General features: G+C 44.6%; 1 protein-coding gene across 3 annotated transcripts in view; it reads right to left on the minus strand.

Annotated features, from left to right (window-relative positions):
* Nucleotides 1-18267, minus strand: part of FBXO31 (F-box protein 31) — an 86242-nt gene that overhangs the window by 54459 nt on the left and 13516 nt on the right. For 2 of the 3 annotated variants that reach the window (XM_030204559.1, XM_030204558.1), the window contains exon 1: nucleotides 5816-6130. The exons of the other annotated variant lie outside the window; for it this stretch is intronic. In XM_030204559.1, coding sequence (XP_030060419.1) covers nucleotides 5816-6125 — 310 coding nt within the window. In that variant the 5' untranslated portion in view covers nucleotides 6126-6130. Of the gene's footprint in view, nucleotides 1-5815; nucleotides 6131-18267 lie in introns of those variants that run through there. 3 annotated transcript variants of the gene reach the window in all.

Here is an 18267-nt window from a genome sequence, read left to right on the forward strand (position 1 = left end):
CTTTGTAGGGTGGTTTGGGTAGGCTTGTTTGAATAGGTAAGTCTTCAGCAGCTTTCGGAAGGGTAGGTGTTCGCTGGTTTTTCGGATATGTCGAGGTATGGCGTTCCAGAGTTGGCTGCCTATAACAGAGAAGTTGGATGCGTAGTAGGTTTTGTATTTGAGGCCTTTACAGTTGGGAAGATGAAGATTGAGATATGTTCGAGAAGAGCTGGACCGGTTCCTGGCTGGAAGATCGATCAGGTTGGACATGTAGTTTGGAGATTCGCCATTGAGAATCTTGTGGATCATAGTGTGGGCTTTGAAGTTTATTCATTCCTTGATAGGGAGCCAATGTAGCTTTTCTCGAAGTGGTGTTGTGCTTTCTAAACGTGAGTTGCCAAAAATTAGTCTTGCTGCTGTGTTTTGGGCAGTTTGGAGTTTTTTTCATGATTTGGGCTTTGCATTATGATCGGTGGATGCGTAGAAGAAACATGTATTCATCATATGACTATTGTTGAGTTTTGTCTGTCATCACATGACCCTTCAGAAGGATTACGTTTCCAGTTTTGTGGAAATATTTGACAGATAAAGCCGATAACCACACACAGCCTGCCATCCAACATTTCTGAATTATAATAAACTAGACTTTGAGCCCGTAAACACGGGCTAGTATAGGAAGGGGGGGTTGAAAGGCCCACCCCCACCGCCGAGTTCGCCGCTGCCCCTCCCCCTCCGAGTTCGCGCTCCCCCCCCCCACCGAGCCGTCACCACCCACCTTCCACCCGGCCAGGCCCTTGCTCCGCTATTGAAACAGCGAGGGTCCGGGAACGCAGCACTGAGCTCTGCTGAGCTGCCGACGTCGGCCTTCGTTCTTCTTCTCTGCCTGTCCCGCCCTCGTGTGACGTAACGTCGTCGAGGGCGGGACAGAGGCAGAGAAGAAGAAGGAAGGGCGATGTCGGCAGCTCAGCAGAGCTCAGTGCTGCGTTCCCGGACCCTCGCTGTTTCAATAGTGGAGCGAGGGCCCGACCGGGTAGAAGGTGGGTGGCGGCGACGACTCGGGTGGGGGGAGCGTTAGACGGCGGTGTCCCTCCCTCAGCAATGCGCAGTACAGACCCTCTGTGTTGCGCCCCCCCGTCATCACGTATTGACGTGGGGGCGGGGCAGAGAAGGTCTCTACTGCGCATTTGCGAGTGAGTATGGTCACTCGCCGTTTATATGTTTGATATTTACCACAGCATAACATTTTCAGATAATCTAAATAAACACTTGAATATAAAAAGCACAGTGAGGGATTTCTATCAAGTTTAAACAACAGATGTATAATACACCAGCAGGATACACCGAATAAAGTATGCTTTATGGAAATCACATCTACTCGTAAATGCGCTTTAATGGTGGTGTCTGGCACTTTATCTATAATGAATGAATTTGGAGCCTGCTTTTACCGACCAGAAACCACCCTTATCCTTCCTACCAGCAAGTCAGCATGCGAGTTATATGGACAAAAGGGACATAAGGAAAGGCTGAAGACATTCATAATGTATTTGATGAGGGAAGATGGGAAAGATGAGTTACGATAGGAATTACATTTACTAGGCATTGGCAGAAGCACGAAAATGTGAAATATTCCATGCAAAAGGACAAGAGGTCATGATCTAAAGTTAGAGGGCGAGAGGGTCATGAAAAAAAAAACGGTAAATAAGTGAAGTGAATACATCACCAGTGAGGGAGCACAAGCATGTTTGGAAGACAGAGGCCAGGCTAGGAGACTGCAATATTGCAAACAACCTCAACCTTCATGTCCTCAAGAACAGAAGACAAGGCAGGGCCTGGATAAAAGTACAGAATACTGAATTTCACCAGATAGATAATGGCTACAAATTCAGACACACCACTGATGCCAGCAAGGTGGTGGCAAGGTACTATCCAGCACAGCCAATTTGCTAGTTATATGTTTAGATAACTACAAGCCGAACTACATGTATGACATGGGGGGGGGGGGGGGGGCGAAGGATGACCTGATTTGGGTGCTGGCAGAGAATCAAAAGGAGTAGCCTAGTAGTTAGATCACCAGGTTTAACATCCAGGGGTGCCGGGTACAAATCCTATTGCTGCTCCTCATGCTCTTAAGCAAATCACTTAACCCTCCATTGCCTCAAGAACAGTATTAGATTATGAGCCCTGCAGGGACATGGAAATACTTAGTGTACATAAATGTGGCTCACCTTGGGCAACCAAATAAAATAAGAGGCACAACACCAAGAGTGTCTAGAATAGGGAATGACAGCCCACAACTAGCTGGGATATATCCTTAGCAGCACAGGCAAGACTGAATAGGTCAACTGACTGTCTTCTGGTATTGATTACTATGCTCCTATTACACACATTTGATGGAGGACAATTCCTCTGACATTCCTAAACACGTCCAATTTCACATCAGTTTTATACAATTGCAATTTTATTGTAGTTTACAGCTTTTTCAAATTATATCAAGAGCAAAGTATTATGGCTGTCTTCTTAGGTCACTTGAATATATTTTTATTATTTATTGCATTTGTACCCCACATTTTCCCACCTTTTTGCAGGCTCAATGTGGCTTACAGAGTGTTATTATGATGTAGTCATTACATGATCTTGAATACAATCGACAGTAGGCTAGAGGTAGATGGGGATTTAGATGGGAAGGTGTTGAGTAAGGTCATGTGAGAGGTGTTCTTTGATGAACCTCAGAGGTTTAAGGAATGGTTTGTTTCATTAAGGATGTCTTTTGTAGGCTTTGTTGAAGAGATGTGTCTTCAACGATTTGCAATATAGAGAAACAAGGGTCAAAGAAAAGTTGTAGGTGAGTTTTGGGTTGTTTCTTTTTTTACTGGATTATTTATTAGGATTTATTTTCCACCTTTTTGAAGGATTAATTTTCAAGAGCTCACTCCGTTGGATCAACGGAGAGACAACACAGTTGAGCTAGGTTTAAATGATAGCTAGGCCAAGGTATTGTCTGGATTTTTACAAATTAGAAAATAAAGCAACAGGTAATGTGGACATAGATGACTATAGTTTAAAGAACCTTTACCTGATAATGGGCTACAAAGCCAATGTCCTTATTAAGTCCATTTTTGTTTGTTTCAGTGTATGATCATCTTAATTTCAGATCTTTTGCATTCTTATGTGCTCAAGTTTCCTTTAAGTACTCTGATCGTGACAGCATTAACAGAGGGGGATCTTCCTTTTTAGAAGATTTCGTCTACTGAGATGTCACTGCATAATTTTGTTTTTAGAAAGATTTTTTTTTTTACCTTAACTTTTGGTTATTTTACTGACATAACAATCCTTCTTCACAACTTTGCCCTGATCATATACAGAACATTCATAGAGAAGCATAAATGTGATCCTTTTAATTCAAATGCCTTTCCACTCAAGCAGTTGTAGGGTCCTGTGATTTGTGTTGGTACAGTTTCCACTGTGGTATGCCCAGGGTTTGGGTTTTTTTCTTGTTTCTCTATGAAACCTATTTATTCATAACATAGTAACATAGTAGTTGACGGCAGAAAAAAACCTGCACGTTCCATCCAGTCTGCCCAACAAGATAAACTCATATGTGCTACTTTTGTGTATACCTGACCTTGATTTGTACCTGTCCTTTTCAGGGCACAGACAGTATAAGTCTGCCCAGCACTATCCCCGCCTCCCAACCACCAGTTCCGCCTCCCACCACCAGCCCCGGCACAGACCGTATAAGTCTGCCCAGCACTATCCTCACCTCCCAACCACCAGCCCCGCCCCCCCAACCACCGACTCTGCCACACAATCTCGGCTAAGCTCCTTAGGATCCATTCCTTCTGAACAAGATTCCTTTATGTTTATCCCACGCATGTTTGAATTCCGTTACCGTTTTCATTTCCACCACCTCCCGCGGGAGGGCAAGTTTATGTTTCATATGAGATATGTGCCAGAACACTAGAAGTACAGTAATAAAGCATATTTCCAAAGCTATCTTTGGGTTGGGAGTCTGTGCAGTGCACCTGATACAGAGGTGTGCTTCAGGCTCCCAATGGCACCCCTTCTCACAGAAGGACCACCCTGCTCACCCTCCCCTAAAGACAGCCCTTGATATTTCTTTCAGTGATTCATCCCCTGTAATAGTGGTTGCTGTTATGAGTCTTGTCTTCTTTAGAGGCAGGTCTTGCCAGACAAATCTGATTGATTTCTTTGACTGGGTGACCAAAGAGTTAGATCAAGGGAGAGCGCTAGATGCGGTGTATTCAGATTTTAGCAAAGCCTTTGACACGGTTCCGCCTAGACAACCGAGTGCCCTTGATATGGCCCCTAAAGTGACTGACTGGATTAGAACTGGTTGAGTGGAAGGCAACAAAGGGTAGTGGTAAATGGAGCTCATTCCAAGGAAAAGGATGTTACCAGTGGTGTGCCAAAGCAAGCCAAGGGGTGGGAATGACCAAGGAGATGAAACATGAGGAGTTAAGCCTTTATTTCATGGATATAGATCAATCAGGACATGTAACAACTTAGTGGTGTGCCACAAGGTTCAGTTCTTGGGCCGGCTCTTTCTAATATTTTTCTAAGCGATATCGCTGAAGAGCTGTCTGGTAATGTTTGCCTCTTTGCGGATGACGCCAAAATGTGCAATACGGTAGACCCTTGATGGCGTGGATAACATGAGGACTCAGCAAAGCTAGATAAATGGTCTGCACTTTCCAACTGAAATCATTAAATCTTCTGTAATACTAAATGTCTATTTTCTTATATATTTCCACTATTCATGATGTATTGTAAGCCACATTGAGCCTGCAAAGAGGTGGGAAAATGTGGGATACAAATGGAATAAATAATAATAATAATTATGCCAAAATGTGCAATACGGTAGACCCTTGATGGCGTGGATAACGTGACGGCTCAGCAAAGCTAGGATGAATGGTCTGCTCTTTCCAACTGAAATAATTAAATCTATGAAAATTTTCCTACAATAAATCTCCCTTTATTTCCCCCCCCCCCTAAAGTCAAAGGTCAGCCAAAAATTATTACATCCTCTTGTGAATACAGAGGCTGTCAGATACAAGTCACTCACATCCACTGTCAGAGCCAAAGATGACACATCTTCAAGATTTACCACCAGTGCTGGCAGAGTACAAAGGACTGTCATCAGCCCCTTCCCTACTTAATCTCTGCACAATACTAACTGTATCTGATAACTATGTAAGCCACATTGAGCCTGCAAAGAGGTGGGAAAATGTGGGATACAAATGGAATAAATAATAATAATAATTATGCCAAAATGTGCAATACAGTAGACCCTTCATGGTGTGGATAACATGAGGATTCAGCAAAGCTAGATGAATGGTCTGCACTTCCCAACTGAAATAATTAAATCTATTAAAATTTTCCTACAATTCATCTCCTTTTATCCCCCCCCCCCCCCCCCCCCAAGTCAAAGATCAGCCAAAAATTATTACATCTTCTTGTGAATAAAGAGGCTGTCAGACACAAGTCACTCACATCCACTGTCAGAGCCAAAGATGACACATCTTCAAGATTTAGGACCAGTGCTGGCAGAGTACAAAGGACTGTCATCAGCCCCTTCCCTACTTAATCTCTGCACAATACTAACTGTATCTGATAACTATGTAAGCCACATTGAGCCTGCAAAGAGGTGGGAAAATGTGGGATACAAATGGAATAAATAATAATAATAATTATGCCAAAATGTGCAATACAGTAGACCCTTCATGGTGTGGATAACAATACAAATGCAATAAATAAATAAGGAAGACCACGCCTACCACCCCTTTCAGACCCTGGACTTCATTTCCTGCCCTCTCACCTTCCCTGCAGCGCCTCCTCCAGATGGTGTCGGTGCTGAGGATCTGCCGAAACTTCTTGCAGACCTGGGCCAGGTTCGGCAGCTCGGGCCCGGGGAGGGAGGCGAAGATCTCCACCAGGAGCTCGGGAGGCAGCTGCAGCAGGGAGCGACGGGGCGGGGGAGAGCTCGGGGGCTCGGCGGGGCCCAGATCCGGGCCCTCGATCCGCTCCTCCTCCTCCTCGGGTTCGGCCTCCCCGTGCTGATGCTGCTGCTGCCTCAGCCGGCAACCCCGAGCCGAACCCACCGCGCACAACCTCGCACACACCGCCATCAGTGCGCAGCCGGCCGAAATCGTAAACGTCGGCGACGTGTTGCGTCATCACGTAAGGGGGCCGTGACGGCGCGGCCTGCTGCGTTCAGTGCGTTGAGGTTGGAGGAACGGGAGACGAAGTAGACCCCGCCCATCTAGTCCATTACGTGAGCTGAAGCCAGTAGGCGGAGCTTGACGCCCTTTTCCTTCACCCAAAACAATAACAAACAAAAACAGGGAACTTGAAATACCCTTTCTGAGGCTTTTTGCAACTACACTCAAAGCGGTTTACCGATATACAGGTATTTATTTGAGGGTTAAGTGACTTGCCCAGAGTCACAAGGAGCTGCAGTGGGAATTGAACTCAGTTCCCCAGGATCAAAAGTCCACTGCACTAACCACTAGGCTACTCCTCCACTAGCAACATTCTATGTAGAATCTTCAAATAGTAGCAAAATTCCAGAATCTCAACATTCCATTAAGAATCTCCAATTGTAGCAACCACTAGGCTACTCTTCCACTCCTTGGGATTCCGGAATCTTGCTATTCTTTGGGGTTCTACATGGAATGTTGCTACTCTTTGAGATTCTGCCTGGAATCTTGTTAATGGCACTTGGTATACTGCCTTTCTGTGGTTTTTGCAACTACATTCAAAGTGGTTTACATATATTCAGGTACTTAATTGTACCTGGGGCAATGGAGGGTTAAGTGACTTGCCCAGAGTCACAAGGAGCTGCAGTGGGAATCGAACTCAGTTCCCCAGGATCAAAGTCCACTGCACTAACCACTAGGCTACTCCTCCACTCATTCCACCAATAAGAGCCAACCTCATCAGTGATGTCACAATGGCTTGATTGCCCAATACTTGGCTCACTTCTGATATTGTGATGTCATAAGGGAAAGGGGGAAAGGGAAATGGGACTTGATATACTGCCTTTCTGAGGTTTTTTTGCAACTACATTCAAAGCGGTTTACACATATTCAGGTACTTATTTTGTACCAGGGGCAATGAAGGGTTAAGTGACTTGCCCAGAGTCACAAGGAGCTGCAGTGGGAATCGAACTCAGTTCCCCAGGATCAAAGTCTGCTGCACTAGCCACTAGGCTACTCCTCCACTAGCAACAGTCCATGTAGAATCTGAAATAGGGAAAGGGAAATGGGACTTGATATACTGCCTTTCTGTGGTTTTTGCAACCACATTCAAACAGGTTTCCATGGTATATACAGGTACTTGTTTGTACCTGGGGCAATACAGGGTTAAGTGACTTGCCTAGGGTCACAAGGTTCTGCAGTGGAAACCAAACCCAGTTCCCCAGGATCAAACTTCACTGCACTAACCACTAGGCTACTCCTCCACTAGCAACATTCCATGTAGAATCTGTAATAGTAGCAACCACTAACTAGGCTATTGTTCCACTCCTTGGTATTCCAGAATCTTGCTATTCTTTGGGGTTCTACATGGAATGTTGCTACTCTTTGAGATTGTGCCTGGAATCTTGTTAACGGCACTTGATATACTGCCTTTCTGTGGTATTTGCAACTACATTCAAAGCGGTTTACATATATTCAGGTACTTATTTTGTACCAGGGGCAATGAAGGGTTAAGTGACTTGCCCAGAATCAGAAGGAGCTGCAGTGGGAATTGAACCCAGTTCCCCAGGATCAAAGTCCGCTGCACTAACCACTAGGCTACTCCACCAATAGCAACATTCCATGTAGAATCTCAAATAGTAGCAACCACTAGGCTACTCTTCCACTCCTTGGGATTCTGGAATCTTGCTATTCTTTGGGGTTCTACATGGAATGTTGCTACTCTTTGAGATTGTGCCTGGAATCTTGTTAATGGCACTTGATATACTGCCTTTCTGTGGTTTTTGCAACTACATTCAAAGTGGTTTATACAGTATATTCAGGTACTTATTTTGTACCAGGGGCAATGGAGGGTTAAGTGACTTGCCCAGAGTCAGAAGGAGCTGCAGGGGGAATCGAACCCAGTTCCCCAAGATCAAAGTCTGCTACACTAACCACTAGGCTACTCCTCCACAGTAACCAAAGGTTATTAGAAATAAGGGACTGCCTCTACCTGGAACATCTGTAAAAAGTCTAAAGCTGTTCCCGTTGGATAGGCAGTGCCTTAAAATGTGGAGAATAAAGGATTTTCATTTATTTGAAAACTTCCCATATCTTCTTATATATATATACATATATATATATATATATAAAACGCACCTCCAACGTTCGAATGAAGCCTCACTTACCCAACATTCCAAAAGTGAAGGGGGTGAGATCGCTTTGTGTCTGCCCCGCCCACGCGTCAAACTTGACGTCGAGGGCGGAGCGTCAGGGAAGGAGGCGGCACTCCTGACGTCTCTAGCCTTCCCTTCACTGTGTTCCGCCTTCTTCTGACGTCAAGGATGACGTCAGAAGAAGGCGGAACACAGCGAAGGGAAGGCTAGACGTCGGGAGCGCCACCTCCTTCCCTGACGCTGCCGGAACCGCCACGGAGGTAAATTTAAAAAGAAAAAAAAAAAACAAAAAGATGTTGGGGGGGGAGAAGAGGGCGGGCCAGGCTGGGACATGGGAGAGAGAGGAGCATGGATGCGAGGGGGGGGGACATGGAAAGGAGAGAGGGGAATTGCTGGAAAACGATGAATGGAGGGGGCAGGGGACAGAGGAGCATGGATGGGCATGGATTGGGAGGGCAGGGCTCAGGGAGAGAGGGGAATTGCTGGAAAGGGATGAATGGAGGGGGCAGGGCTCAGGGAGAGAGGGGAATTGCTGGAAAGGGATGAATGGAGGGGGCAGGGGACATAGGAGCATGGATGGCCATGGATTGGGAGGGCAGGGCTCAGGGAGAGAGGGGAATTGCTGGAAAGGGATGAATGGAGGGGGCAGGGGACAGAGGAGCATGGATGGGCATGGAGTGGGAGGGCAGAGCTCAGGGAGAGAGGGGAATTGCTGGATAGGGATGAATGGAGGGGACAGATGGGCATGGATGGATATGGATTGCAGGGCACGGCTCAGGGAGAGAGGGGAATTGCTGGATAGGGATGAATGGAGGGGGCAGGTGACAGAGTAGCATGGATGGGCATGAATTGGGAGGGCAGGGCTCAGGGAGAGAGGGGAATTGCTGGAAAAGGATGAATGGAGGGGGCAGGGGACAGATGGGCATGGATTGGGAGGGCAGGGCTCACACTCTCTCTCATATACAATGTCTTTCTGACTCACACTCTCACACACTCTGTCTCACACTGTATCACATTCACTCTCTATGTGCCACACAGTCACTCACACACTCGCTTGGTCTCATACACTCACTCTCACAGAGAATCTGTGTCTCACACACACTCTCTCTCTCGCACACACACACACACACACACACACACACACTCTCTCTCACACTGTGTCTCACATACACACTTGCACACACTCTCATTCTCACACATACACACTCTCACAAACACACTCACACCCAGACTCACTCTCTCTCTCACACACACACACTCACACTTTCACTCTGTCTCTCACACAGTCACTCTCACATACACTCTCCCAAACATACACACTCCGAGGAAAACCTTGCTAGCGCCCGTTTCATTTGTGTCAGAAACGGGCCTTTTTTACTAGTATATATATATATATATATATATATATTATATATATAAAAGGCAACCCCAATGTTCTATGAAGCCTCCAGCCGGAAGTGTGAAGCGCCAGAGATATCCGGTTTCCCCATGAGTGAAGAGGAAAACAGCACAGCAGGAAATCCCTCTCTCTAACACTGAAGGACTCAGAGGGGGGAGGGGACAGAGACGCCCTCACTCTCTCTGTAACACAAACACAGCACAGCAGCAAACTTAACACTGAAGGACTGGACTCGGAGGGGGGAGGGGGAGGGAGGGAGGGAGAGAGGGCAGGGACACTCCCACATGCACACTCTGAAGAAAACCTTGCTAGCCCCCCCCCCCTTTCATTTGCATCAGAAACGGGGCTTTTTTACTAGTCTGCATATAAATATCATCAAATTAAAATTTAATATCACTAAAACAGCTATTATTGCAGCTAGTAGAAGCAGCACTTATGAACTCTGTGCTCATTTTTCTACACTGTTCTATACAATACAGATGCCGACATTTCAGTGAGGATATCCTGTTTCCTGATGGGTTAAATCTTAATCTGCTTTGTGATTAATCTTAATCTGCTTTGGGAAGCCTGGGGTTATGAAGATGGAATATTCTGAAATTATATGAAGTAAAATTAAACTCTCCTTTCATTGGGTCACATGGAATCACATCCACATCTGTTTTGTAGAAGTTAACATTTACAGTAGGGAAATACACACATGGATTATTTTGTTTTTAGGCATGTTTCAGGGGCAATGATTAACTGGCTATAAACCCCTAATAGAGAAGTGGGTTATATATGTGCTGGCAGGATGGGGATACAGCTGGAGAAGTGTATATGGCAGAGCTGGTGTTGGGAGGCGGGGCTGGTGGTTGGGAGGCGGGGATAGTACTGGGCAGACACATACAGTCTGTGGCAGAGCCGGTGGTGGGAGGCAGGACTGGTGGTTTGGAGGTGGGGATAGTGCTGGGCAGACTTATACGGTCTGTGCGGTGAAGAGGACAGGTACAAATCAAGGTATACACAAAAAGTAGCACATATGAGTTTATCTTGTTGGGTAGACTGGATGGACCGTGCAGGTCTTTTTCTGCTGTCATCTACTATGTTACTATGTATTAGTAGAATCCACAAAAGAGCTGTGGGGAAAGCATGTTTTGAAAGGGGGTGGGTTTCAGAGGCCAATGTGTAAAGCCAGGCAGTACAGCTGTGAATGGATGTCTGAGCACATGGCTTTTTCTGCAAGCGTAATAAAATGTCATGAAGAATTATACGTATATACAAAATTTATGCATGCAGAACTCACACGCTAATCGGGGAACCTGCCAGACACATGTGTACAAAGATTTCACGGTAAATGAGGCTTCTTGTACGCATGTCAGAACACAAACAAAAGTGTGGGCACTAAGGTTGCTAACTAGCTCCAGATTCGCCTAACAGGGTTGACCCAGTCCTGGCCTTACCCAGTGTATGCAGGGACTTGTAGCCTGGCTTTTCTTAGAGATCCAATGGGTAAATCAGAACCACAGGTCCCTGCATGCAATGGGGTAAGGCCAGGACTGGATCAACTCTGACGGGTGAATCTGGATCTAGTCAGCACAGATTATAGCACCTGTTCTTCTGTGCATAAAATATTAACCTCGTAGAAATTTGACATGCGCAGGAGAACATGTGCTCATGTGTGCTGACAAGTTTGTTTGTGTTCCCTGATGTGTGCATATCTTCTGTTACCTCCCATCAGTCTTTTAAACTACTTACAGACACTTACTACTACTACTACTACTTAACATTTCTAGAGCGCTACTAGGGTTACGCAGCGCTGTACAAAATAAACAAAGAAGGACGGTCCCTGCTCAAAGGAGCTTACAATCTAAAGAACGAAATGTCAAGTTGGGCAGTCTAGGTTTCCTGGGCAGAGGTGTAGAGGTTAGGTGCCGAAGGCGACATTGAAGAGGTGGGCTTTAAGCAGAGATTTGAAGATGGGCAGGGAGGAGGCCTGGCGTATGGGCTCGGGGAGTTTGTTCCACGCGTTGGGCGAGGCGAGACAGAAAGGGCGGAGCCTGGAGTTGGCGGTGGTGGAGAAGGGTACTGAAAGGAGGGATTTGTCTTGAGAGCGGAGGTTACTGGTAGGAACGTAAGGGGAGATGAGGGTTGAGAGGTAAGGAGGGGCTGTAGATTGAGTACATTTGTAGGTTAGTAGCAGAAGCTTGAATTGAATGCGGTACCTGATCGGAAGCCAATGAACTGACTTGAGGAGAGGGGTGATATGAGTGTATCGGTTCAGGCGGAAGATAAGACGTGCAGCAGAGTTCTGAACGGACTTCTTTCTGGCTGCAGATTTGCAGAAGACAACAAAACTAACTGTGAAAAACTGCATGAAATCCTCTCCACTAACCTTTCTATGCTGCTCTGGACCTGGTGAAAAAATCTCTCACATTGTCCACATGTCAAGAGCATATAGACTGGTAAATGTGCCATGCAGAATATAGGGAGCAGAGAAGCCAAGTTACCCAGTTCCAGACTGGAGAGTTGCGGCAAATCCTGGTTTTCAACTTACATCCCAAAGCAGTGTGGGATTTGTTGTGCCTGGTCCTGCCCACTGAAATCAGTGTTGCAAGGCCCATAGTGCACCAAGATGGGGGTGGTCAGAAATCCAGAACTGTCCCAAACTCTCCAGCCTGGAACTGGGCAATGGTATCTCTGTGGGAGAATATACAAGGTGCTCATTGTGGAATACTTACTGACCTCACTACCATATGTTTGAATGCAATGTGGAGCCGTATCGTTCACGTGAGTTAACACCTGTGCTCAATTCATCTCATGATGTGCGTGTACAACCCTCAGTTATTGCATCCTGTGGTTGGGATGCAATAACTTTCTGCATTGGTCCGTCAGAGAGCTATGATGCTGGGAGTGCTGGGGGGGGGGGGCAGGGTGAATGTTCAGAGAACTATGGTGGGGTCTGTACCTGACTGAGAGCTATGATGCAGTGCATGCTGGGAGGCTGGGAGAGAGATCTATGGGTGTGTGTGAGAGCGTGTGTGTGGAGGGTTATCCTGAGAGATATTTTATTTCTTTATTTATTTGTTACGTTTGTATCCCACATTTTCCCACCTATTTGCAGGCTCAATGTGGCTTACATAATACTGTAAAGGCGATCGCCAAGTCCGGTATGGAAACAAATACAATTTGATATTAGGGTCGGGTAAGGTTAGTATATTCAGGTACATAGGGATCGAAGATAGGAAGGAATATATAATGTCCAGTACAATCTATGGTTTTGCTGTGTTGCAGAGTTGAGGCATCTAAGTTAGGTCGGTGGGGAATGCTTTTCTGAATAAGTAGGTCTTTAACGATCTGAAGTTTAGATGGTCGTAGATTGTTTTCACGATCTTTGGCAGTGCATTCCACAAGTGTGTGCCTATGTAGGAGAAGTTGGATGCATAGGTTAATTTGTATCTGAGTCCTTTGCAGCTTGGGTAGTGGAGATTCAAGTAGGTACCTGATGCTCTGGTTCTGTTTCTGGTTGGGGGATCAATCAGGTCGACCATATATCCTGGGACTTCACCGTAGATAATCTTGTGGACCAAGGTGCAGATTTTGAAGGCGATACGTTCCTTGATTGGGAGCCAATGCAGTTTATGGGAGCGTGTGTGCTGGGGGCAAGAGAGATTTCAGAATAGCTAGTGTATGTGAGCAATTGGGGAGAGTGGTATGAGAGAGAGAGCTCTAGCTTTATTTACAGGGAGGATCTATCAGAGATGTATGGTATGTATGTATTTATTTATTTAGTTATTTATTACATTTGTACCCCGCTCTTTCCCACATACAGCAGGTCCAGTGCGGCTTACATAGTAAAAGAAAGCATCTTACATGGTAAAGAATGCAGTAAAAACAAGGAAATGTAGGAACAGTATTATAAATTGTGATGATCATAACTACTTACATTATGAAAGGCAATTCAAAGGACATGCGGAAAGAATATAATGAACTGTGGCAACAGTGTCCCGGAATATATGATTTAGAATAGGGAAGGTAGACAAGGATATGATAGGTGAAAGGGAAGGAGAATGGGAGGGAAATGGTAAAGGATGGAAGGAAGAAGTTGAGGGATTGAGTATAAGGGATTAGTGAAAAAGGTCAAATGTAACATTGGGGTCAAAGTGAGCGTCGACATCTTAGCAGGAGTATCGTAGGTGATCTGGTGGAATTAAGCTGGTCCATTAGGGTAAACTCGCTTGAAAAAATGGGACTTTAACATTTTCCTGAAAGGTAAATAGTTATTAATAGCTCAGATGGGTCTTGGGAATGTATGTGCATTCGGAGAGATGGAAAGATCTTGCAGCATCTTGCTGGGGATGGGGGGCAGAGAAAGAAAGTTGGGCTATAGAAAAACGGGGATTGAACCTGCAAAAGGAGGAGGGGCATCAAGCTTAGGGAGTGGTTCAAGCTAATTGGGGAGTAAAGCTGCTTGTGAAAGGGGGAATGGAGCCTGAGCTAGGGGACAGGTTAGGTAATATTGGGCCTGGGACATGGAAGAGCTATGCTTTCATGCTGGGGAAATTCTACATGGAAAAAACATTATAAATAAAGTATGCAGAATTTTAATTAATTAAAAACGTAGGCAAAAAAATTGTAATGTTTAATGTTTTTGCAAAGGGAAATGATAACCCATAGTGATAAAAATCTAATATATTAATAATAAATGACAGGTTTCTATGTAAATGACTACTTAAGGGGCCCCTTGTGCTAAGATTAGTGCATGGGTTTCACTGTCGTCCGCTGAGGCCACATTTAGCGTGTCTGTAAAATGGCTGGCTGCATTCGCATGATTTTTTATTAATGTTCAGGTGCTAATTTCCAAATTAGTACATAAGTACATAAGTACATAAGTAGTGCCATACTGGGAAAGACCAAAGGTCCATCTAGCCCAGCATCCTGTCACCGACAGTGGCCAATCCAGGTCAAGGGCACCTGGCACGCTCCCCAAACGTAAAAACATTCCAGACAAGTTATACCTAAAAATGAGGAATTTTTCCAGTCTATTTAATAGCGGTCTATGGACTTGTCCTTTAGGAATCTATCTAACCCCTTTTTAAACTCCGTCAAGCTAACCGCCCGTACCACGTTCTCCGGCAATGAATTCCAGAGTCTAATTACACGTTGGGTGAAGAAACATTTTCTCCGATTCGTTTTAAATTTACCACACTGTAGCTTCAACTCATGCCCTCTAGTCCTAGTATTTTTGGATAGCGTGAACAGTCGCTTCACATCCACCCGATCCATTCCACTCATTATTTTATACACTTCTATCATATCTCCCCTCAGCCGTCTCTTCTCCAAGCTGAAAAGCCCTAGCCTTCTCAGCCTCTCTTCATAGGAAAGTCGTCCCATCCCCACTATCATTTTGGTCGCCCTTCGCTGTACCTTTTCCAATTCTACTATATCTTTTTTGAGATACGGAGACCAGTACTGAACACAATACTCCAGGTGCGGTCGCACCATGGAGCGATACAATGGCATTATAACATCCGCACACCTGGACTCCATACCCTTCTTAATAACACCCAACATTCTATTCGCTTTCCTAGCCGCAGCAGCACACTGAGCAGAAGGTTTCAGCGTATCATCGACGACGACACCCAGATCCCTTTCTTGATCCGTAACTCCTAACGCGGAACCTTGCAAGACGTAGCTATAATTCGGTTCCTCTTACCCACATGCATCACTTTGCACTTGTCAACATTGAACTTCATCTGCCACTTGCACGCCCATTCTCCCAGTCTCGCAAGGTCCTCCTGTAATCGTTCACATTCCTCCTGCGACTTGACGACCTGAATAATTTTGTGTCATCGGCGAATTTAATTACCTCACTAGTTATTCCCATCTCTAGGTCATTTATAAATACATTAAAAAGCAACGGACCCAGCACAGACCCCTGCGGGACCCCACTAACTACCCTCCTCCACTGAGAATACTGGCCACGCAATCCTACTCTCTGCTTCCTATCTTTCAACCAGTTCTTAATCCATAATAATACCCTACCTCCGATTCCATGACTCTGCAATTTCTTCAGGAGTCTTTCGTGCGGCACTTTGTCAAACGCCTTCTGAAAATCCAGATATACAATATCAACCGGCTCCCCATTGTCCACATGTTTGCTTACCCCCTCAAAAAAATGCATTAGATTGGTGAGGCAAGACTTCCCTTCACTAAATCCGTGCTGACTTTGTCTCATCAGTCCATGTTTTTGTATATGCTCTGCAATTTTATTCTTAATAATAGCCTCCACCATCTTGCCCGGCACCGACGTCAGACTCACCGGTCTATAATTTCCCGGATCTCCTCTGGAACCTTTCTTAAAAATCGGAGTAACATTGGCTACCCTCCAGTCTTCCGGTATTACACTCGATTTTAGGGACAGATTGCATATTTCTAACAGTAGCTCCGCAAGTTCATTTTTTAGTTCTATTAATACTCTGGGATGAATACCATCAGGTCCCGGTGATTTACTACTCTTCAGCTTGCTGAACTGACCCATTACATCCTCCAAGGTTACAGAGAATTTGTTTAGTTTCTCCGACTCCCCCGCTTCAAATATTCTTTCCGGCACCGGTGTCCCCCCCAAATCCTCCTCGGTGAAGACCGAAGCAAAGAATTCATTTAATTTCTCCGCTACGGCTTTGTCCTCCTTGATCGCCCCTTTAACACCATTTTCGTCCAGCGGCCCAACCGACTCTTTGGCCGGTTTCCTGCTTTTAATGTATCTAAAAAAGTTTTTACTATGTATTTTTGCTTCCAACGCTAATTTCTTCTCAAAGTCCTTTTTTGCCCTCCTTATCTCCGCTTTGCATTTGGCTTGGCATTCCTTATGATCTATCCTGTTACTTTCAGTTGGTTCTCTTCTCCACTTTCTGAAGGATTGTTTTTTGGCTCTAATGATTTCCTTTATCTTACTGTTTAGCCACGCCGGCTGACGTTTAGTCTTTTTTGTTGGAATGTAATTGTATTTTACATGCATTGCCTGTCACCTATTATTTCTCTGTGATTACTCTGTGACCTCTGATGTGAATTACTTAGAGAGGTCACACTGCTATGTAACTTCCTGTGGGGGTTAGATGCAGCACATGCAGCACATGGAGCACATGGAGCTCATGTTCTCTCCTAACCTGAGAGGATCTGTGGTGGTGTGAGCATCCATTACCATCTAAGCACATGGAAGGAGCTGATAATACAAATGTATAGTAATATGTATATATAAGCCTGTCTGATTATAATCTAACTACAAACTGTGAGTAAACAGATGTTTTGTTACTTCAACTTTAAAGTGACTCAGCAGTGAATTATTCAGGGATGAATGAGAGAGAGATGAAGAAAGAAATTAACATTTCTAAAGCTGAAGCTGTGTGTACTAAAATCTGCTAATTATTTACTACAAATAATCCAACAAAAGGGTTATGGGCCCAGGTCCAGGAATTGAAAAAGAAGAGAAATATTACCAGGCAGAAAAAAAGGCCACATTTTTCTCTTAAGTTTTAAAGGAAAGATTCAGTCTGTCTCTCTCTCCCCCCACACAGCAGACAGAAGGCTAAGAAAATGGCTGAGGGAAGAAATTCACCATTGTTCTATTCTCTCAAGGTGCCTAAATTAACTGAGTTTAATTATCGGCAGTGGGAACTAAGATTCATATGTTTCCTTCGAGCAAAAAGATTAGATATATGCTTAGACCAAGACAGAACAGCTGAAAATATGGCTGAATGGGACAATGCAAACTATTATGTGAAGTGCATGCTTTTGGAAGCTCTCTCAGAGAAACAAGCCATATTAGTGGAGGGAAAAGATACACCAAAGGACATTTATATAAACTGAGAACTATGTATGCAACTACATATGCAAAGCAGCAACCAATTTGGTTGGCAGAGTTGAATGAAACCAAATTAAGGGATAAAAGTAAATGTAATGATCACATTATGTATCTTATGTCTTCATTTCAAAAGCTAGAACTTTCTGGAATTCCCATGTGTGATGCATTGAAAAGAGCATTTCTTTTTACCTCACTATCAAAGAAGTTTGATGTTTTTAGGTCTGTAAATGAGGCCATTGAAGGGCAATCTTTTGAACAGGCAACATCAAAACTAAGGCAGGAATGCATAATAAATGATTCTGAGGAGATGTGTTCTCAAAGCAAGTCAGAGAGAAATGAAACAAATTTCTTGGCAAAGAACAGAGGAAGGCGGAGCTATGGGAAAACTCCACCCAAGGGCAAGCTGATTTGCTACTCATGTGGAAAGGAGGGACATGTATCTAAATGGTGTAAGGAAACACAAAACACTCCCTCTAGCTCACCTAAGCCAATGGAACTAAAGAATTTTCAAACCAGGAAATGTATGAAGGACAAAGATAAACACAAGGGCTTTCTAATGGCAGAAAAATCTTTGACTATGGTAAATAATAATTCAAATGAAAGTACTTGGATTTTGGATTCAGGGAGCACATGCCATTTAACCAATTGTAAGAATTTCTTTCAGGAAATGTGTCCAGA

Source organism: Microcaecilia unicolor, chromosome 5 (assembly GCF_901765095.1).
Source record: "Microcaecilia unicolor chromosome 5, aMicUni1.1, whole genome shotgun sequence".
Classification (NCBI taxonomy): Eukaryota; Metazoa; Chordata; class Amphibia; order Gymnophiona; family Siphonopidae; genus Microcaecilia; species Microcaecilia unicolor.